The sequence below is a fragment of the Phyllopteryx taeniolatus genome, chromosome 11 (genome assembly GCF_024500385.1).
Source record: "Phyllopteryx taeniolatus isolate TA_2022b chromosome 11, UOR_Ptae_1.2, whole genome shotgun sequence".
Lineage (NCBI taxonomy): Eukaryota > Metazoa > Chordata > Actinopteri > Syngnathiformes > Syngnathidae > Phyllopteryx > Phyllopteryx taeniolatus.
In genome coordinates this window covers 24,547,803-24,569,406 of record NC_084512.1, presented here as the reverse complement: position 1 = coordinate 24,569,406, position 21,604 = coordinate 24,547,803, and the positions used below count along the sequence as shown (strand labels likewise).

Here is a 21,604-nt window from a genome sequence, read left to right as displayed (position 1 = left end):
GCACTTCTATTCTTTATCCTCTGCAACAAGTGATTTATATGACTCCAGATTACTGAGTCACTTTCACTAGTTGAGTACGACTTTGTCTGCATGAGTGTACACTGCCGGTCACGCACACCAGAAGGAGCGGCGATTAATTATTCATGATACAAAAGCCTTTTTATTCTCTACATTCCATTTCAAATATGTTATCAAAGCATGTTTTTACAAAGCACAATATTGTAGAGTGCAACAATCTTGCCATTCCTTTAAACTGGGAGCGATGTTTTGAGAAGTCGTATCCCAAGGCACCAACCGCTGTACGTACTTGAGAAATGATTGTTTCTTTCTCGCTGAGTCAAACACGTGCTAAAGTTACGACGGGGAAAGGAACATCTTTTTTTTTTTTCGGTTTGTGATGCAAGCTATTCTCGCATTGCTGGTGCATTTGTTCCCCCCCCCCCCCAAATCAAATGCTCTGGAAGCCATCTTTAAGGGTAATATCGTAAAATGAGTTTGAAAGTATTTGGGGTACATTGGAGTATATTTCGGGTTGATGCACTAAACCCAACGAGGGTTCACTGTAATCCAAATATTAGCATCTATTAGCGTCCGTAACGCTCCCATTCCCGCCACCTTTGCATCATTTTCTAGGCCGATGCCCGGCCGATGCCTGCCTTCGTGCCAGTGCGCATGCAACGTGCTCAGCGGAATGTCCCGTTTTGGCTGCCTGCCGGTTGTTTGCATGTCGACTAGACAAACGATGCTATTAGCTAAAGAACCATTTCCGACATAATATTATTGTTAATACGATATGAGTATTGTCCGCTGCCCGATAAAAGATCAGCAAGCCAATCTGACTGAAATGACTATATTTCCACTGTACTGTTAAAAAAAAACCAAGGAGTTATGTCGTTTTAAATGCGATGAAACCGCTGGTATTCAATTTCAAAGTACGAGTGTTGTCTTTTGAAGTGAATGCTGCATGTCAAACGCATGAAGCCCCACCATGGTGGTATTGTGCCTGCATTCTTGAAATGCTAACTTGAATAAATCCATTTTTCTTCCAACTCTTTAACGCGGAAGGTAAGGCGAGGCCCACTAGAATGTGACGCTCCAAATGGAATGTTTGCTTTTAACGGCTGATTGCTATAAAAACAATTCTCCATTGTGACAATTTGCTAAACTGTCGACAGTGACAGTAGGTTTTTTGGGGGGTTTTGTGTTTTAGGAAGATATGGCACAGAGCAGGATATATTGCAACCAAACTAAACGTGTGTTTGATTCTATTAAAGCCCCCTTTTTCATTATAGTGCAACGTGGAAAGTCGGAGGAAATCACAAAGTGAATTCTCCTACTCCAATGAACTGCAATGTTTTTTTTTTTTTTTTTTTTTTTTTTTTTTAAACAGTTATACTATATTGCGCATAAAAGTTTAAAAAAAAAAAAAAAAAAAACAAGTACCTGCATAAATGCTTGTAAGCAAAACTAACTGCAGCACAACTAACTGAAATACAACTTTCCAGGGGGCGCTACTGAGTGAGTTCTGGTGCCGTGCTGTTGGGGACCCCGAACGTTCAGGAAAGACATTTGCACCAAGACCCTTTCCTGTGTCGTGTTTTTGGAAAACAAAATCAATCGATCCATAACAAACCCACGACAAATTCAACAAACAAACTTCGACACTTGAAACGTTGTGGTCGACCACGACCCGGACGACTGACAATATACACAGACATAGAGAAACATTTTGTTTTTGAAAGCACATTGGTATTTTGGGGAGTCAGTGAAAAAAGGACTTGGGCAGTGATGCTCTTAGGCTAACGGTTCTTTGTTCCTTTTGGAGGTTCTAGCGTATTCAGTTGGATACATCCTGTGAGATTGTTTATTTGCTGTCTTTGTGCCGTCTTGACTTATTTCTTGCCATTTCTGTGTTGCAGCTTGCAAAACCTTGTTAAACAAAAAGTCGGATGGCGTCAAGGTACGTTTCCCGAGCACCCTCGCTGTGACCTTGACTGACTTTGGCTCCTCTCCTCCTTTCTCATTTCGGACTATTTGATGTTCTCGCTCATGCGGAAGCCTGCTTTCTTTGTCAAGCTAGTGGTGGTTAATGTCTCTGGATGTAATGAAGAGTTGTTGTTATTTATAAAAAAGAAAAAGAAAGAAAGACGCCATACGAGGTTTTCAAAACGTACAGGTGCATCTCGATCAATGAGAATATCACGGAAATCTTTATTTCAATAGTTCAGTGCCAAAACTTAAACTCACGCATTGTTAGCCCAATAGCACAGTCGCCAAAGTTAGATTTGAACATTTTCCAAAAAAACCACTTTTAAAAAAAAAAAAAAAAAAAAAAATTCAAATACTTAAAAATGCTTCAGCCAGTTCTGACCGTAGGCTAACGATACGATACGATACGATATACCAATTTTGGTGATTATAGCTCAACGTTTCTAATGAACGCGACGTGGATGCTGGATTGGTTAGCCCGTCTGTAGCGTTTCGCGTTGTGTGTGTGAGCATTAAGAAACTGGACATTCATGAGACAAAGTGATGCGGTTTGGTCAAATAAATAGCATGTAATTCTCTTTGCACTGCATATCCTATTTTTGTATTGAAATACTGCAAACAGCATTTTCTAGCACATTCGAGTGGAATCTAATTGAGCTGCATCCGTATATTTTCATGTTGTGAGCGGCGTATTCCCTTGTTTTTCTCACTCTTTTGGTTTTGTCTTTTTCAATCTGTCAGCTTTTGTGTGCGGAAATGTGACGGCTTCTTTGTTTTGATTATGATTTTCTTGCTTATTTATTTATTTATTTATTTTCCTCCTCCTCCTCGTCTGGCAGAAAAGGAAGTCCAGCTCGAGTGTTTGTTTGATGGTGAGATGATGAGCACGTGTCGCTCGCTCGCTGTCCGTTCGTTCGTTCGTTCGTCCGTTTTGTGTGTCTGACACCTGCAGTGTCATTTTTGTAACGAGTCTTCCTGCGCAGAGGCGCTTGAGCCGCGTGACACTTTTCATTATGTTTCATTCATGTTTGGATCGCCGTCCTCCTTCCTTGCATCTTTTTGTGCCATCCCACACCCGCATATGAACCCACGCACGCACGCACGCACGCGCGCACACACACACACGCACACACGCAATCAACGTTGACTTATTGCTGAAATTTGTTTGTACGCTAGCGTGTCCGAAGTCAGAAAAACCGTTGCCATGTTAGCTATGGTGCAGGGACATCTTAGCTGTCCCCGAATCTCAGTTGGTCATCAAAGTGAAACATCTTACATCGGTTCATTTTTGAGCAATTAAATTCATTCTTAATATATCATTTTATTTATTATTTGTGTTTTTGAATTACAATTCTTAGGATTTTTTTGTTTTCTATTAAATATAGAATTGTAAATATATAAATTATATATATATTTTTGTTCTGGTATTTTGAGTACTTTTTTTTAGCATGTTTTGTTAAATTCAAAATGTTATTTTTGTATTTTTTTGTAAATATACTATTTCATGACTATTTAATGACGATAACGTCAGGATTTTTTTATTGCTATTTTATTTTGTTGTATTATTGTTGTTCATGTTAGTTTTTTATTTTTAAGATCATTCATTGACTACAATTGTTATTTTTTTTAATTGCATATTATATACTATTTAAATATGACATACTATTTTGGTTTGGCATTTTTAGTCCTATTTTTCGGATTTTTGTAAATTTATATTTGTCCTTAATTTTGTATGATTTAGTGATGTTTCTTTTATTTTCTTTTTATAATTGTATTACTATTTGGACTCTGATTTCAGGCTTTAAAATGTACTTTGTTATATATTGTAGGTTCCCCCCCCCCCACCCCCATTACTATTTCTGATTTATTTTAATTCTATGATTTCAGGATTTCTTTTAAATTGTACTTCGTATTATTATATATATTCTGATATTATTTTTACTACCTTTTCAAATTACAATTTAATTTATTTTTGCTATTTTTAAGTGAATTATCTGACGATATGGTGTGAATGTTTTATTTATTATGCATTTTATTTTTTACATTTCTATTAGTTTTACGATTGATTCAATTACTGTGTGAATCAGGATTTCATTATTTTCAATATTTATGTGTGTAATGTGTTTTTATTAGTCGTAGTCCACCTTGTTGGAACAGTTTGGGGCGGGGCGGGGCGGGGCGGGCCCCTTTTTCTGTCCCACAGCGCACACAGAAATGTCCCACAAAAATTGGCAAGTTTGAATGAGTTTGGCGTGGAAGAAAATGTTGTGCGGTAAAAGAGAGGAGGAGATATACGCAGTGGAAGGACGCGCAAAACTCACGTGCAGCCACGGAGCAAGCCGTGTTGTTTGGTTAGGGTTGCGTATGTTGTCATGGAATATGTTGTTATTCCGTGGCTTTTTTGTCCTTCCTTCCTTCATTCATCCATCCATCCATCCATCATCCATCCCTGCATGGTAAAGTGTGTCCTACCTCCCCCAGGAAACGCAGACCACTGTCGTGCACAACCCAGCTGACGGTACCAAGGTAAGACGCTCGCAGTCAATTGAGGGGAATCAAAATACAAATCTGAAAATTACATGGGTATCATAAACTTGTTTAATAACATAAAATAAGCAATCCAAAAATCATAGCAAAAGTAGCCGGGGGGGGGGGGGGGGGGAATCTTCAAAATAGTAATACAAGCATAAATCGGAAGAAAAAAGGCCTCTATTTCACTCAACAATACATTTTTAAAAATCAGGAAATCAAATAGAAAACGTTCAAAATATTTTCATATTTATAAAATCCAGAATAAAAAAAATACTGCAATAAAAAAAACAATAATTAAATAGTCACAAAATATTATATGGGATCTTAATTGAAAAGAAATCCAGGAATCATAATAGTAATAAAAAATAGTCATACAAATAAAAGCTAAAATAATATACGGTTAAATAAAAAAATGAATAGTTTTCCAAAGTGAAATAAAAAAAAATTGTAACACATAGTTAACCTATCAGGATCCTTAAAAGGGCTGAGTGGATACGTTTGACTTAATATTCGTATTCTTTTTTTGGAATTTTGAAGATTGAAAATGATGTCTAATCTGTCGTATGCTTGGACACTGTCTTGGCTGGTTTGTGCTCCCGGGAGGCTGTTGTGTGTCCGTCTTTCCATCCGTCAGCTTTGTCGTGTCGCGTTGCGTTGCGTTGTTCCTCCGTTTTTACCCGTCCGGTCCTCAAGCGTGTGTCGGCGGTCTGCCCGCAGGGCTCGACGGAAAGCTGCAACAATGCCGAAGAGGAGGAGATGAAAGGTAGCAAAGGTACTTGTCCCACTTTGGCCTTTTTCTGCATGTTGCGTTTCATTCAACCTTTTACATTTTTGTCCTTTTCATCAACATTTTCTTTGAACATTTCTGCCATACGTATTTTTAATAATACTAATTTGCGCCATATCTTGTAACCATTCATTTTAATTCAACATTGTGTGATCTATAATTTTCAACTATTTACTTTAAAAATACAATGATACCTCCAATTTTGGGAGTTTTTCTTTAAATCAAAAACTGCGTAATATCTTGTGAAATTGAACGTTTACATTTTTGTCCTTTTCTAATTTAAACAGAACTAGATGTTTTGCATCTTTTTTGATAAAAAAAAAAAAGGCTCATCTTTTGTAACATTTGACATTTTTAACTAAATAGTAAATTATCAATCAATTTATATTCATCAATTTATTTCTACTTTGAAAAATGACGTTAAAATACCCTTGTCAAAATTCACATTTTTCTATTTCTTCATAATGTGATGTAACATTCTACTTTGTTTTTAACAAAACAGGGTGTGATCTTGTAACAACTACATTATTTCCCAATAAAACAAATCATATTTTGTACAATTCAACAATTTTTAAACATTCTTTAAAATTAGTCTATCTAGTGTATAATTAAAAATGTCTTCATAATATGTTATCAATCATAAAAGAATTAATAGTAGTTATATATTTGTTTTCAAAAATTATGATACCTTGGAAAAATGTTAGAATTTCAAAAGTAAAAATTTCTTCCCCAAAAATATTATATAATATCAAATATTTTTAATATTCATAAAAAAAACGAGTGTGATCTCTAATCTTTTTTTTTTTTTTTTTTTTACATTTTGTCATAACCTCCATGTTTATTGATTTCATGATTAGAATCTGTACGACGAGGCAATCCTGAAAGAACGTGCTGCAGGGCTGCAAAATGGCCCCCGGCAAACTCTGGACTTTGAGCACCCTGAGCTCGACTCCGTTGGCGTGCCGCGCCCTACCTGAGCGGCACGCGGTGGCACTAACACTTAATCCTGTAATGAGTCTCAGGGCCTCCCGAAAGGAGCTAATCTTCTTACAAGGAGAAGAAGCGGAAGAAGCCTTTGCGACGCTCTTCCTCGCTCTTCGGCTGCTGGCAAACTAAAATCCACCATTATGAACATTTGCGAACGGCGAACTGTGAATATGAGCACGTTTGCTGTCGTGTCGCTCCAAAATTGAACAAGTTAGCATTAGCATTTAGCGGTAAAACAGCCAAAATATTTCTTTTTGCCAACATCAGTCAGGCCTCAACATGAGCTATACTTGCGCGGTCCAATGAAATTCAATTCAACCTGTCAAAACTCTCAACTCTAACACCAAGGATTCTCAAACTTTTTACACCAAGCACCAGTCCCAACAAAATTCTTAGCTCTCCCAAGTGCCACCATTCAAATACAGTAGCGTAACGTTCTTCACAGTTTGATTAACACTGCACTTAAATATGGGAACATTTTTTTTTTTTTTTTAAATGCTCCAAAAAAAACAACAACACTGAGTGGAGTGCAATTAAAATTGATTGCATATAAAAGATACCAAAACAAACCAAAACCTTGACCCGCAAGCCTAAGCACTAGCTAGGCCCGAACCGTAAAACAACCAACCGCCTTGAAGCGGCTCTTCCTTGATGATGCTTTCCATTCCTGTGCTGCCGCCTACTGGCACTCGGGCCCAATTGCAGACATTGACAATGGTCAAATGCCGAAAGAGTCCGCATCCACAGATGCTGGATGCATTTGTCTTCTGCTTTTCCTATAAATTGGTTAAACGATGTAAGTTAACACACACAGTTGGTTTTCTTATCTTGAACTTCCTGTTTGTGCATTTTAAGGTCATTTATATCCTTTTCTTCAAGGTGTTTAACATCCTGTTTCTGTTTTTTTGATGATGGTCTTTAGCTTCCTGTTTTGAAGTATTGAACTTTGTAATGTGTTTTCTGTTCTTTAACTTCCTCTTTGTGTTTTTTCAGGCCGCAAACAGGAGATCATCAAGATGACCGAGCAGCTGATTGAAGCCATCAACAATGGCGACTTTGAGGCTTACACGTACGTGAAGTTTTTTTAAAACATTTTAATTTCTTTTTTTCGTTTGTATTTCTTTTGCTATCCTTTATTATTATTATTATTATTATTTCTCCTCCAAAATGTAAAAGAAAAAAAAAAAAATAATAATAATAATAATCAGTTTCCGCTGGTTGATTTCTGAATTGGTCCTCATGTCAAAACCAATTTTTTCAATTCCAACAATGTTGAATGACTGAAGGCGTCCTTCTACTGCTCGAAAGAATAGAATTTCTGGTTATCGTGAAGTTTCCTATATTGATTTGGTTGTCTTGTGGCAGGAGAATCTGCGATCCGGGTCTGACCTCCTTTGAGCCGGAAGCTCTGGGGAATCTGGTGGAGGGCATGGACTTTCACAAGTTCTACTTTGACAACTGTACGTTTGACGCCGTGTCCTCATTTATACGCACGACGTTAGGTAGACCCGCACGTTCGAATACGAGAGCCTTCTTGTCAGTATGAGCGATTGTGCTGTTCGTCTCTTTCCCACTCGCGGTCAGTGTTGAGTAAGAACAGCAAGCCGGTGCACACCACCATCTTGAACCCTCACGTGCACCTGATGGGCGAGGACGCGGCGTGCATCGCGTACATCCGCCTGACGCAGTACGTGGACGCGCAGGGCCGCCCGAGCTCCTGCCAGTCGGAGGAGACGCGCGTGTGGCAGCGCCGCGACGCCAAGTGGCTCAACGTCCACTTCCACTGCTCGGGAGCTCCCGCCGCGCCGCTGCAGTGAAGCCCGCGCGCGGTGACCTCTGACGGAACAAAGTCGGTTTTTTTTCAGATCACATTATTATTATGATTATGTATCATTACATAATTTTGACACATTCAAAAAAGATGAAGTCGAAAATATTTGTACATATAAATTTGAATTCAAGTTGATCTGTTTGTTGAGGATCAAATCTAGTTTCACATTTGTTTGAATAAAAAGCTAGTGGTCGTGATTTAAAGATGATTTCGAATGAGTTTGATTGTACATTATTTTAGTCAGAGATTAGAAAATACAATACAAATAGAAATTGTTTTTAAATTCAAATGCATTTTGACGTTAATCGGTATTTAAAAAGAATCGAGTGCTATTTTTTGAAATCATTCTTTTTAATAAAATACAAAAGTAATGTGTTGCTAAATTAATTTCTATTTCAATCTAATTTGACATTTAAAATTATTTGTATTTTTAGGATGAAGAGCCAGTGCAAAAATAGAAAGTATTTTGATGTAAATGTATTTTTAAAATAATCGAGTGCGATTTTGTAAAACACCATTTCTTATTTTTAATTGTAAAAAAAAAAAAAAAAATCGAAATTTGTATATACAGGTATTTAAATGTATAAAGAAGCACATGTGGTCATGATCAAAAAAAAAAATCTCATTTTATTTGTTATATATTTTTCTATTGTTCTTAAAATGAAGGAAAAAAAATACATTTCTGTTAAATGTATTTACAATAAAAAAAGTGTTTTTGACTGTGTCGAGTTCAAATCAAATAAGTTTTATTTCTAAAAAGTTGCTTATGTGAATCTATTTTCATTTACGTAAAGTATCACGCATTTTCTTCTTCCGCCCTCAGCTCGTCTTCAACTCTTCAAACCGTTCGGCGGAGCGTCGACTCTCCACCGTGCTTGCAAGCATCCCGGCCTGGAACAAGAGGGTAACCACATATGAGCCCTGTGGGGCACCAATACAACAATGACAACAACGCTGTCAAAAGACACACCAAACAAACAAACAACACATAAAAAGATGAAAAAAAACCGCAATCATTAGCTTGAGCGAAGGAGCAGGAGGCCCACCGACCGACCGGCCGGTGCGGTTCCTCCGTGTTGCTGGATGGTGCATGTTTGCCGAGGTTGTGCGGGTTCGATGCCGCAGCCCCGCTCCTGTCCACGGCGACCTCCCGTCGTCTTGTTGGCTTGCGCGCGCGCATGCACACACACACACACACACACACACACGTACGTGCACACACATGGAGAATTGCGAAGCGCTAACATTAAATTTACATTAACGTCCAATTTGGACATTTTGTCACGTGTTACTTATAGGGACTGTTTTTTTTATTATGGCAATGATTATTTTTTACTCTTTATTAGTGTTTTTAATGTATTATGTTATATCTTGGGGAATTTTATTTAATGTATGAATGGATATTTATATGCAAGATGTTTGTGTGTGGTAAGCAGTCTGAGCATTTATTTCATATCCTTGATATTCAGCTTATGGTCCGTGTACTAGTACATTCTTTTGCCTCTCTAGGGAGACAATTTAGTTGCACTAGTAAAATGACTGTTATAGTAGTCACATTTATTTGCACTACTAGTACACAAACGTTACTATTACCACTATCAGGTCCAACTAGTAAGCATGTGTCACGCACTAGTAGCCTGCTGGAACCTTCTAGTAGCACCAAAATGCCCACTCGTAGTTTTGCCAAAGTTGTCCTACTTGCGTGCAGAAATGTCACAATAGTGGAAGGCGTGAGTGCAAAAAAACAAAACAAAAGTTACTAGTGCCCCCTAGTCGTTCTACTAGTGCGCTGAATTGTCTTTATGGAAATCTGCTTGAGCATGTATTCAGTATTCTCAGTATCCATCTTAAGTTCCACGTGTTAGTATGCTTTTTGTCCTCACTAGTAAGACAATTCAGTGCACTAGTAGAATGACTAGGGCGCACTAGTGGTAAGTGTTTCTTCCCCACTACTAGTGCCACTTTTGACACAAGTAAACCTTACGATTAAACGACTATGCTGCACGAGTAAGGCCACGAGTTGACATGAGTCACAAAGTAGCCACTAGTAGCTACACGGACCTCAAGGTGGATATCAAGGATCTGGAATAACTGCTCAAACGGCTATTCCAGATCCTTGATATCCAGCGCCCTGAACCGTCTTACTAACGAGGACTAAGAGTGTACTAGTACAAGGACCTCAATGTGGATATCAAGGATCTCGAATAGATTTCTCAAAGGGTTTTCCGTGTGTGCGTGTTTAAGCATGATTCCACGTTCACTGGCCTGTACTGTTTCTCCGACTGTTGCTCCTCTTCCTCCCTGATGATGATGATGATGATGATGATGATCGTCACCCACCCCTCCCCACGTCTCGTTTTTTATCGTCCATCTCGGCTTGCCGTACTTGTGCGTTTCGCTTCGACAAGCATGTCCGCTGAAACGCGTGGCAAAACGAAATAAATAAATACAAGGCAAGATGCGTGGAAGGGTTGCGAGGCACATTCTTACTTTTGCTGAAGGCAATCAACCAGCAGGTCCTTTAAAAAGGTTGTCAATGATGTCGTACTTGTTGTTTCGTGTTTTCAATGTTTATTTGATTTGCTTATGATTTTTTTTCATCAAAGTGAGAGCTGGTGGGGAAAAAAAAGAGGGCTCAACGGTGGGAAAGTGCCAGAGTCACACGAGCACATGCAATCAAACGTCGTCCCTTTAAGAGGAAACATATCGCAAACCCTTTTTGCACCGTCTTGCTCTAATATCTTGCCTCTGAAATTATGATGGCATTAGTCACACAATTCAATTTTAATGATGGCTCGTCAGCTGGTCAAATGTTTTTTTTTTTGCTGGAATGGACCATTAAGATGAAGTTGTTTTCTTTCCATTTTGTATTGTCTTGGGTTTTTTCCGTTTTTTCCCCCCCACTGTCTTCGACTACAATGTTGATTTTTATTTTTTAATTGAACAATATTATATTATATTTATTTGCTTTTCCCCCACTAACATTTCAAAAAATCTTTTCTTTTTTTTTTTTTACGATAATTTTAACATCAGGCCTATTTATTATTATTTTTCAAATGATAAAATATTCAAATGTGATTACTTTTATTTAATTTAATTTTTTGGATCAGTTTCCCCGCAACCTAAAAAAAAATACATTGTTGTACATAGTGTTTATGTATTATTATTATTAATGTTATTTTTTTTTGTCTGATGATTTGAACATCGGGTCAATATTAGGCACGGCACGGCACGTGTCGCACGTTTTGTTGTTGTCGTTGTTGTTCTCAAATTTCGGGAGTCTTGTCCCACCCATGAGTTCACTGCAACTTTCATTGTTTTCAACATCACACCCAAGTCAGGGTACGAATCCACTTTTGAGTCTTAATGTTGTACATGCGTGTCACGTGACCAAACAGGAAGTGATTGCACCAACTACCTAAACTTTATGCACATTCATTCACTGTGTAGCTTTTGCATCGTATGAATATTTGCTGTTTGAAGAGGAAAAACGTGTTACAAAGTTATTGTCAAAGCCACAGCAACCGTACATAAATATAAAAAAAATATATGCAGTTTTACATTGATGATGATGATGATGATGATGAAATATGCATGTTTATTGCTAGTCATTTTTCACTTTTTACTGGATGGACAAATGAGCATTACTCGTGTCACAGAGTAGAAGAAAGCCTTATTAGCTTATTGGTGAGACTTTTGCGGAAAAAAAAAAAGAACAAAGGAAATTATAAAATATATGGTTGGATGCCGGTTTTGTTTTTGCATGAGTGTTGTATTAAATCATGACAGTGGTACATTTACAAAGCTGTTTGTGTGGATGGTTGTTCTTCATAGCTTGGTTATTATTGGAATATTGAAGTGTATTTAATAAAAAAAGAAAAGAAAAAGCATTGCAACATTATGTATTTTGCCTTTTGTTGTTTTTGTGCACTTCATTCATAGAAATCATAGTTGCAACTTCCAGTCTTGAGATACATATTGATAATGGTAACCACTGGCGGTTTCTGGCATGTGCATTATGTGCATCCGCACTGAGCGACATAAAAAATGTGTTTTAATGACGTGAAATTAATTCGCTGTATCACATATTTTTTAATCGTACATACTGTATATAATTTTTTTTTTAATTAGCTCTTTCGTGGGATTTTGTGGAAATCATTTTTCCATACGGGCCATTACTGCAGACTCACATAGTAATAAGCGCAAAGCAGGTGTCAAGAGTGCGTAAAAGTTTGGGATCATTTCACACTTTAAAAAAAAAGTGGATAAAGTTTCGCCCAGGGTGCTTGGAAGGCCGCTGATGCTAATTATGAATGTCCTTGAAAAGCAACACGCCTGTTTCACACCTGCAGTCCTGTCGGTGACCACAGGTAGGCGTCAGAGCCCAACTCACTTAAAATCACTGCTCCTGCTGGCTTTAATTTATTGCAGGAAACTTCAATGACGCTTTAAATGATAATGTTGTTTTTTTTTCCCAAATTAAAACGGTTACCGGGGGACTTAGTTATTGAGATTATAGCACACCTTTCACCATTTTATTTCCCCCCGATTTACTGAAATTAGCCAGTTTACTGCAAATGAGTAAGTAAAAGCATATATTGTAGTTTCACTTGCGGCGGTAGCATTTCATCAAACACTGGCCGAATTACACTCAATTAGTATACTGGTTCATTGGTATTTAAAGGAATTAGAAAGTCCATTTCATTTCTTTTAAATTTCACTTGGCCGTCGTAGCACAGATTAACCTTTGCTTTGATAATCAGGATGACTCCTATTTTTAAACATTAATTTTCAGTGTATATGTCTCCCCCCCCCCCCCCCCCCCCCCCACTAAGATTAACTTTATGTGGTTCATTATTCTTTTATTTTACTTTGTCTTTTTTAATCGTTATGTCCATAGTTTTTTTTTCCACTTAAATGTTTTATTTTTTGTTTGTATTTCACTGTGATTAAATGGGTTAAATTACCCATTACCCACTAAGGTAATTTTTTTTAATTTAGAATTTTACATTTTCTTTCTTTTTTCCTTTCTTTCTAAGATTAAATGTTTTATATTTATATACACCCTTATCCGCTTCGTGCGTCACACTTACGGATCCGCTATACTAATCCCGACTACTGCTATCACAATAATAATAATAATAACAATGCATTTTATAAATGCACTTTACATCTCAAAGTAGGACAGTATAAAAGACACAAAGGCATAGCTAAAAAAAAGTTAAAAACAGGCTAGTTTCAGCAACAACAACAAAAAGTGTGCTATAATTCTTAATCCTTGGGATATTTTTACAAAAGGATGTCCCAAACATGTTCGTAAAACACTTGGGAATTGTTTTAAATTGTGAAACATCTTATCCTCACAAGGGTCGCGGTAAATTGTGAAACAAATGTGTGTCAAAATTTGACAAGAAGTATGAATTATTTCCATTTAACAGGAGGCGAAATGTTGCAATACGCTGACGTGACTTGCCTGTGGTGTTATGTCATTGGTCCACATGGGTCTGATTCGTTAAACCGGGAGTAAATGTATCTTCAGAACAATATTGTCTTTTATTCATGCCATACAAAATGCTGATTTGCAATGCACTGTAAAACCTTCTCACATAAACAGAACTGTATACGTTGTGTTTATGCTGTTGAGGCCATTAGGTGGTCATGTTGCATAAACAATTGTGTTCCTGTTGGTGGACAAACATGCACTACATATGGAGAAATGCATTCAAGCCGCTAGCTTAATGCTATAACATAATGGGAAATGCCATAGATGGGCTAACGAATAGCATCTATGTGGCAGGGCAACACTACACAATTCTATTACAGTATACAGGAATTAGGAGAGCTTCTTCTTTCTTGTGTTGGATTTTTGGGGGGCTACGCAATGAACTCAAATCCCAGATCAGTAGTTGTGCGTTTCAAATTGAAGAGTCATCAATCACTTGATTGTGAATTAACATGCAAGCCGCTGAGTCATCAAAAACGCTGTAGTGTGTGCGCCCTAATCTGTCATTGACAGCAAACGTTTATTCACTAGCTTGTACTTCAGTGTTTCATTTGGTCATTTACCCTCTGAATCTCATCTAAACACACACAAAAACACATGATATAAAATCACACTAAAAGTGTGAATTCTTTTTTTTTCTTCTTCTTTTTCAGAAAATCTACTTTATGTATAAGGAAGAGAAGGAGTAACACACATAAGTAAAAAAGAGAAATAATAATACAATTTAAAGGATTTAAATGGGCCTTATGTGGCGTGTGTTCCGGAAAAGTGTCAAAATGTTACAAGCTAATGGGACGACATCAGACTGAAAAATAACCTCTGTCGTTAAATGTGTAACCAGGGGTTGTGTAGTAGGTATATTCAGTAGTTTGGTGTTCGTACTTTGTGAGGTTGAAATGGCAGAAAAAGCTTTGACTTTTTACGTTTCTCATGTTGTCAATACGCGTTTACATGCCGACCGGAAGTTAACGTGCCACGTGTTGTTCGTCCATCGAGGCCATTCATATTTGTCATTGTTTAAAAAAAATACAAATACAAATTGGGAGCAGGCTGGCAAAACAAACAACAAAAATGAACAGTGTTTAAGGTAGATTTAATTAAGCTTTTGAATTGTATTTTTTAGATATGCAATCAGATCAATGTGCAGGACACTTAATTAGCTACACAGTGTCAACCAAAAGTCGCTCAAGCAACGCCAACGTAAATGTGTGTAATTTTTTTCACTAATACTTTAAACGAGTCAATTAATCGTTGTGTTTAATGTGTGTTTATTTCAAAACACGTGACCAAAATAATTGAAGAAAAGGAGAAACTTTGCTGGAGGGCCTACTTTTTCTCTCGGAGGAGGATGCGCACGAGGGAGCAAAGAGAGTGAGAGAGAGAGAGAAAGAAATTGAGAGAGAGAGTGAGCGAGGTGGTGGGGGGCGGTGCTTCGGTCTCTTCAGCTGCGACTCTTCAGTCCCATTAGCGAGTAGCGGATGAATGGCGACACACGTACTTTTTTTGACACGAGGACTAAAACAGCTGTCTGGAATCTGAAAAGGCCGGATTCTTCTTCTTCTTCTTTTATATATATATATATATATATATTTTGTAACGGCGCATTTTAGCTACCATTCCTGGATTTATCCATTCGCCATCACTCTTGGAAGCTGCTGGTCTTGAAATGGCTTCTGGGGAACAGCAGGGTCGTGTCGAGACATTTGTGGATTAACCTTTCTTTTTTAAAAATTACCCCCCCCCCACCTCCCCTGTCCCGCTCTAAAAACGTCACAAAGCCGCCGAAATGCGCCTCTTTTTCAACCAATCAACCACATGAGCGGAGTCTAAACCGACACTTCTCATTCACATCCACATCATCCCTCCTCATTTTCTTTCTAATACGCTGCAATCATCGTGCTGGTAAAATATGGAAAGTGAGGTTTTTAGCCCCCTGCTGGAGCACTTCATGGTGTCACCTCTGGTCTGCTGGGTAAGTTCATTCGCACTTAACATTTGGATGTACTCAAATTGGTTTTATTTGAGGTGTGGCGTTTATTTCCCCTCCCCTCTCAGGTGAAGACCGTGGGGCAGCCCACGGTGACAGATGGCAGCAAACTGTCAGAATATGTGCAATTGATGGATGGAGTTTACCTCAATGAGGTCATGCTGGAGATGTGAGTACCCTGAATGCCAACACGACATCTTCAGGAGCAGGGTGGGTCCATCGGGAGGGGGGGGGTGGTCGTTTTTCCACGCGAACTAATCTTACTGTCGACTCCCGCACCACTCGAAATAATTTGGCACAATGGTGGCAATTAGAAGATAATGTCCAAAGTTTGGGAGACGCGTTAAAAAGCACATTCATCCACGAGCTGCTACAGCCGCAATTGATGCCCAGGAGGTCAAAGGTCAACACACGCAGACGGTTAGCCGGTTAACAGCCAGATGTTAATCTGCGTTCGCGACAGCCAACTCTATACTCTCATTCGCTGACTCCCACGTCACTCGCCAGGCCAGGACCCACCTTTTAACAACAATAGCTGCACCTCACATCCACATTTTTGTTCTTTAACAATGAAAAATCAATGTTCATGTTTAATCGGCGGGAATATCGTTAGATTGGGCGATTGTCAAAATATTTGTTAGCTGCAGCCCTGCTTTGTTTTCATTTTGTTGACTGTGTGCACAGTGTAGACGGGGTATGCCGACTCTGACTGGAAATTGAACGGTGTCCATGGCTGACATTTAAAAAAAAAAAAAAATCTTTTTAAACTACTCTACTCTTGATCGTGGTTGCATGATTTTTACACGATGCCTTTATTGGGTATAAACAGGTTTTATTTTGACATCTTTTTTTGTGGCGTGCACCAACTTCTCTTCGGAAAGGTGAAGAGCTCTTGTATTAGATCTCATTAGAGGTGCAACGATTAATCGAGAACTAATCGATTATCAAATGAATGAATAGCTATTTTGTACCTAATCAAGTGTCCACCGTGCGTACAACGCACAGTGTGGCAACTTCCTGCGCTTCCGCCCTTACCTCGCCCTCAAGGCGCACATTAGCCAGTTCTTCTGGGAGCTAATGTAGGCTGCGCACAATGGGACCTCGTATGTGGGCCACCGACGGGTCACGCAGTCAGACATCTTTGCGGACAATTCTCGCAGGGACCGCTCGGAGCAGTGCTTGGTCACGCTCTTCAAGGCCAAACGCTGAAAAGAAGCTTCAGAACTTGGTGGCGGTCAGAGTTGGCCATATAACAGAAAAGGCCTACGCTAGCTAACGTGAACAGAACGTGGCTTTTGGAGGTTTGGCCGTGATTAAAGGGCTACTCGCGATTTGATTCCCCGCCCAGTGGCTTCCTCCGCCTCATGCTGCTTGGGTCTTCCAAATTGCCCGGTTACAGCGCTAACCAAGTTGGGGAAATGCACACTGGGCATAAGTGTTCAGAAGTTGGCAGCTGTGTGCCGCCTGACAGGAAGTGGCTAATCACAGCCAGCTTTGTGTGTTTGGGTGTGTGTGTGTGTATGCTTTTGTTCAAGGCTGCTTGCTTCTATGTCAGCCCAGGACTCGCGCACTGTGTGTGTGTGTGTGTGTGTGTGTGTGTGTCTGTATCAGTTTTTTGTGCGCGTGTGCGCATTTGTTTTTGCAGTAGGGCAGCTGTCAGTGGTCGTCTTGGCAAGCCACACACACAGGGCCCAGCGTGACGGTCAGATTGTTGTGTTTATGTCGGCTCTTTGTCTGCTGGCTCTCGATTAGCGTGACACCACCGGCTTGTTTAATTGTCGAAATTGGAATGCGTCACAATAGACAGCGATTACAGATCTTTGTTTTGTTGGTTGACTTTGGCGTGAAATGCAAGAAAGAAAATCAATATTGTAGCTGGAAAAAAACAAGATTTGTACGCACACATTGGGTTTGATAAATGTTTATTATAATAATAATAATCAAATATTCCTATCAGGCTACCCTGTCCTATGTCCTACCCTTGATGTCCATTTCAGTGTTCCACATTTAATGTTTCTAACCACTAACGTGCAGAACGCATCAAATCGGAGCGCTACGTTTACCTACGTCCCATGACGGCAACATGAACGAGACATGCCTGAGGCAGCTGTCAATCATGACTCCAAAAATATGATTCATAACCGAAAAAGGCGTTTGTGCAGCAATGTTGCAGTGAAGTGTCTCGTGTTTGCAGTTATACAAAAAGCCGTTGTAGCACAGTGAGCTCGTGTAGTAAGTCCGCCGTCGTCGTCCCTGAGGGCAGCGGCGGGACGTCGGGATTATCTAACGGTTTGCACCCAACGCCCAGATGGCATCCCCGACACCCCCCCTCCCCCCTTGCCTCTGTCCTCATGACCGTCATTACCCAGCCAATTAGATGACCTCTTCACTGCTGTCAAACCAATTAGCTTGCCCACTCGGTGAGGTGGAGCCAATTAAAAATGTTGACAGAGTGACAAGAGTCCAGTCGAGACCCTGGATGCTCGCTGGATTGCTTTTATTTGGATACAATTAGGAATTTTCAGGGGGAAGTTGCTCTTGTCTGTTTTTATGCAGGTAAAATTAACCCAATGGAAAAAAAAAAAGGAGATTATAACTCCTCAATTTTGTTCTTTTATAATGCAGCCCTTCGGGAGGCACAAGCCAGTGCAAACTGTAGGCCGGTCCCAAGCCCGGATAAACGCAGAGGGTTGCGTCAGGAAGGGCATACGGCTTAAGACTTTGCCGAACAATTATGAACGTTCATCCAAAGAATTCCATACCGGATCGGTCGTGGCACGGGTTAACAACGTCCGCCACCGGCGCCGTCGACCTGCGGGGCGCCGTTGGAAATTCAGCTACTGTGGGTCGAAGTCGAAGAAGAAGAAGAGGTGGAAAGCGGGTTCTTTGGCAGAAAGAGAAGAGGAAAGCACAGAGCCAAGAACTGAATGTGGGGACTTTCAATGTTGGGACTATGACAGGAAAATCTGGGGAGTTGGTTGACATGATGATTAGGAGAAAGGTTGATATATTGTGTGTCCAGGAGACCAGGTGGAAAGGCAGTAAGGCTAGAAGTTTAGGGGCAGGGTTGAAATTATTTGACCATGGTGTAGATGGGAAGAGAAATGGAGTCAGGGTTATTTTAAAAGAAGAGTTGGCTAAGAATATCTTGGAGGTGAAAAGAGTATCCGATCGAGTGATGAGGCTGAAACTTGAAATTGAGGGTGTTATGTGTAATGTGATGAGTGGCTATGCCCCACAGGTAGGATGGGACCTAGAGGTGAAAGAGAAATTCTGGAAGGAGCTAGACGAAGTAGTTCTGTGCATCCCAGACGGAGAGAGAGTTGTGATTGGTGCAGATTGTAATGGACATGTTGGTGAAGGTAATAGGGGTGATGAAGAAGTGATGGGTAAGTACGGCATCCAGGACAGGAACTTGGAGGGACAGTTGGTGGTAGACTTTGCAAAAAGGATGCAAATGGCTGTTGTGAACACTTTTTTCCAGAAGAGGCAAGAACATAGGGTGACCTACAAGAGTGGAGGTAGAAGCACACGTGGATTACATCTTGCGCAGACGATGTCATCTGAAGGAGCTTACCGACTGTAAGGTAGTGGTAGGGCAGTGTGTGGCTCGAAAGCATAGGATGGTGGTGTGGAAGATGACTCTGGTGGTGGGGAGGAAGATTAGGAAGACAAAGGCAGAGCAGAGAACCATGTGGTGGAAGCTGAGACAGGACGAGTGTTGTGCAGCTTTTCGGGAAGAGGTGAGAGAGGCTCTCAGTGGAAATGAGGAGCTTCCAGAAGACAGGACCACTGCAGCCAAGGTGATCAGAGAGGCAGGCAGGAGAGTACTTGGTGTATCTTCTGGCAGCAAAGGAGAGAAGGAGACTTGGTGGTGGAACCTCACAGTACAGGAAATCATACAAGGAAAAAGGTTCGCTAAGAAGAAGTGGGACACTGAGAGGACCGAGGAGAGGCGAAAGGAATACATTGAGATGCGACACGGGGCAAAGGTAGAGGTGGCAAAGGCCAAACAAGAGGCATATGATGACGTGTATGGCGGGTTGGACACTAAAGAAGGAGAAAAGGATCTATACAGGCTGGCCAGACAGAGGGATAGAGATGGGAAGGATGCGCAGCAGGTTTGGGTGATTAAGGATGGAGATGGAAATATGTTGCCTGGTGCCAGCAGTGTGCTAGCTAGATGGAAAGAATACTTCGAGGAGTTGATGAATGAGGAAAATGAGAGAGAAGGGAGAGTAGAAGAGGCAAGTGTGGCGGACCAGGAAGTGGCGATGATTAGTAAGGGGGAAGTTAGAAAGGCAGTTGGTCCTGATGACATTCCTGTGGAGGTACGGAAGCATCTAGGAGAGGTGGCTGTAGAGTTTTTGACCAGCTTGTTCAATAGAATTCTAGCGCGTGAGAAGTTGCCTGAGGAATGGAGGAAAGGTGTGCTGGTGCCCATTTTTAAGAACAAGGGTGATGTGCAGAGCTGTGGCAACTACAGAGGAATAAAGTGGATGAGCCACACAATGAAGTTATGGGAAAGAGTCGTGGAGGCTAGACTCAGGACAGAAGTGAGTATTTGCGAGCAACAGTACGCTTTCATGCCTAGAAAGAGGACCACAGATGCATTATTTGCCTTGAGGATGTTGATGGAAAAGTACAGAGAAGGTCAGAAGGAGCTACATTGTGTCTTTGTAGATCTAGAGAAAGCCTATGACAGAGTACCCAGAGAGGAACTGTGGTAGTGCATGCGCAAGTCTGGAGTGGCAGAGAAGTATGTGAGAATAATACAGGACATGTACGAGGGCAGCAGAACAGCGGTGAGGTGTGACAGACGAATTTAAGGTGGAGGTGGGACTGCATCAGGGATCAACCCTGAGCCCCTTCCTGTTTGCAGTGGTGATGGATAGGCTGACAGAAGAGGTTAAACTGGAATCCCCGTGGACCATGATGTTTGCAGATGACATTGTGATTTGCAGTGAAAGCAGGGAGCAGGTGGAGGAACAGTTAGAAAGATGGAGGCATGCACTGGAAAGCAGAGGAATGAAGATTAGCTGAAGTAAAACAGAATATATGTGTTTGAATGAGAGGGGTGGTGGTGGAAGAGTGAGGCTACAGGGAGAAGAGATAGCAAGGGTGGAGGACTTGAAATACTTGGGGTCGACCGTCCAGAGCAACGGTGAGTGTGGTCAGGAAGTGAAGAAACGGGTCCAAGCAGGTTGGAACGGGTGGAGGAAGGTGTCGGGTGTGTTATGTGACAGAAGAGTCTCTGCTAGGATGAAGGGCAAAGTTTATAAAACAGTGGTGAGGCCGGCCATGATGGACGGATTAGAGACAGTGGCACTGAAGAGACGACAGGAAGCAGAGCAAATGAAGATTTTGAGGTTCGCTCTCGGAGTGACCGGGTTGGATCAAATTAGAAATGAGCTCATCAGAGGGACGGCCGAGGCTCGATGTTTTGGAGACTTGGATGGTTTGGACACGTCCAGAGGAGAGAGAGTGAGTATATTGGTAGAAGGATGTTGAGGATGGAGCTGCCAGGCAAGAGCGCGAGAGGAAGACCAAAGAGAAGGTTGATGGATGTCGTGAGGGAAGAAGACATGAGGGCAGTTGGTGTTGGAGAGGAGGATGCAGGGGAGAGGCTTGCATGGAAAAGGATGACGCGCTGTGGCGACCCCTAAAGGGACAAGCCCAAAGGAAAAGAAGAAGAATGTTGTGTATTTGTAAATATAGTTGACAACAACTTTTGATGGAACTCTTCGTGCTTATAATTCCTACTTTTCCTGCAGTCTTGAATGCACCATTGGTTAGTGATCTCACAGCAACGTCGTCGTCACCAAATGTGTGCAATGATACGAGCAACTTAGCGCTGCTAAATGGAGTCACGAACACAATGGACGCTTGACTTCCCCATAAACAGAGGCCACGTTGTGCTAAAGCTAACATCTTACATGCACGGTGTCGTTTTCATCCCTAACGTGTTAACAGCAACTGGCTTCATTC

General features: G+C 40.6%; 2 protein-coding genes across 19 annotated transcripts in view; both read left to right on the top strand.

The window, feature by feature from the left end:
- The window catches only part of LOC133485664 (calcium/calmodulin-dependent protein kinase type II subunit gamma-like), a 32,113-nt gene extending 20,086 nt beyond the window's left edge, over positions 1–12,027 (top strand). For 4 of the 13 annotated variants that reach the window (XM_061789726.1, XM_061789729.1, XM_061789733.1 and 1 more), the window contains 7 exons: positions 1,920–1,960; positions 4,471–4,515; positions 5,239–5,293; positions 7,289–7,364; positions 7,661–7,755; positions 7,880–8,144; positions 8,950–12,027. In XM_061789726.1, coding sequence (XP_061645710.1) covers positions 1,920–1,960; positions 4,471–4,515; positions 5,239–5,293; positions 7,289–7,364; positions 7,661–7,755; positions 7,880–8,112 — 545 coding nt within the window. In that variant the 3' untranslated portion in view covers positions 8,113–8,144; positions 8,950–12,027. Of the gene's footprint in view, positions 1–1,919; positions 1,961–2,828; positions 2,862–4,470; positions 4,516–5,238; positions 5,294–7,288; positions 7,365–7,660; positions 7,756–7,879; positions 8,145–8,949 lie in introns of those variants that run through there. The other 9 variants (XM_061789727.1, XM_061789730.1, XM_061789734.1 and 6 more) reach the window with 4 other exon arrangements.
- Positions 12,028–15,081: 3,054 nt separating this feature from the next.
- ccdc88ab (coiled-coil domain containing 88Ab) overlaps positions 15,082–21,604 on the top strand; it is a 64,421-nt gene continuing 57,898 nt past the window's right edge. For 3 of the 6 annotated variants that reach the window (XM_061790431.1, XM_061790430.1, XM_061790428.1), the window contains exons 1-2: positions 15,083–15,601; positions 15,685–15,785. In XM_061790431.1, the coding sequence (XP_061646415.1) occupies positions 15,539–15,601; positions 15,685–15,785 (164 nt within the window). In that variant the 5' untranslated portion in view covers positions 15,083–15,538. Of the gene's footprint in view, positions 15,602–15,684; positions 15,786–21,604 lie in introns of all 6 variants that reach the window. The other 3 variants (XM_061790429.1, XM_061790427.1, XM_061790433.1) reach the window with 2 other exon arrangements.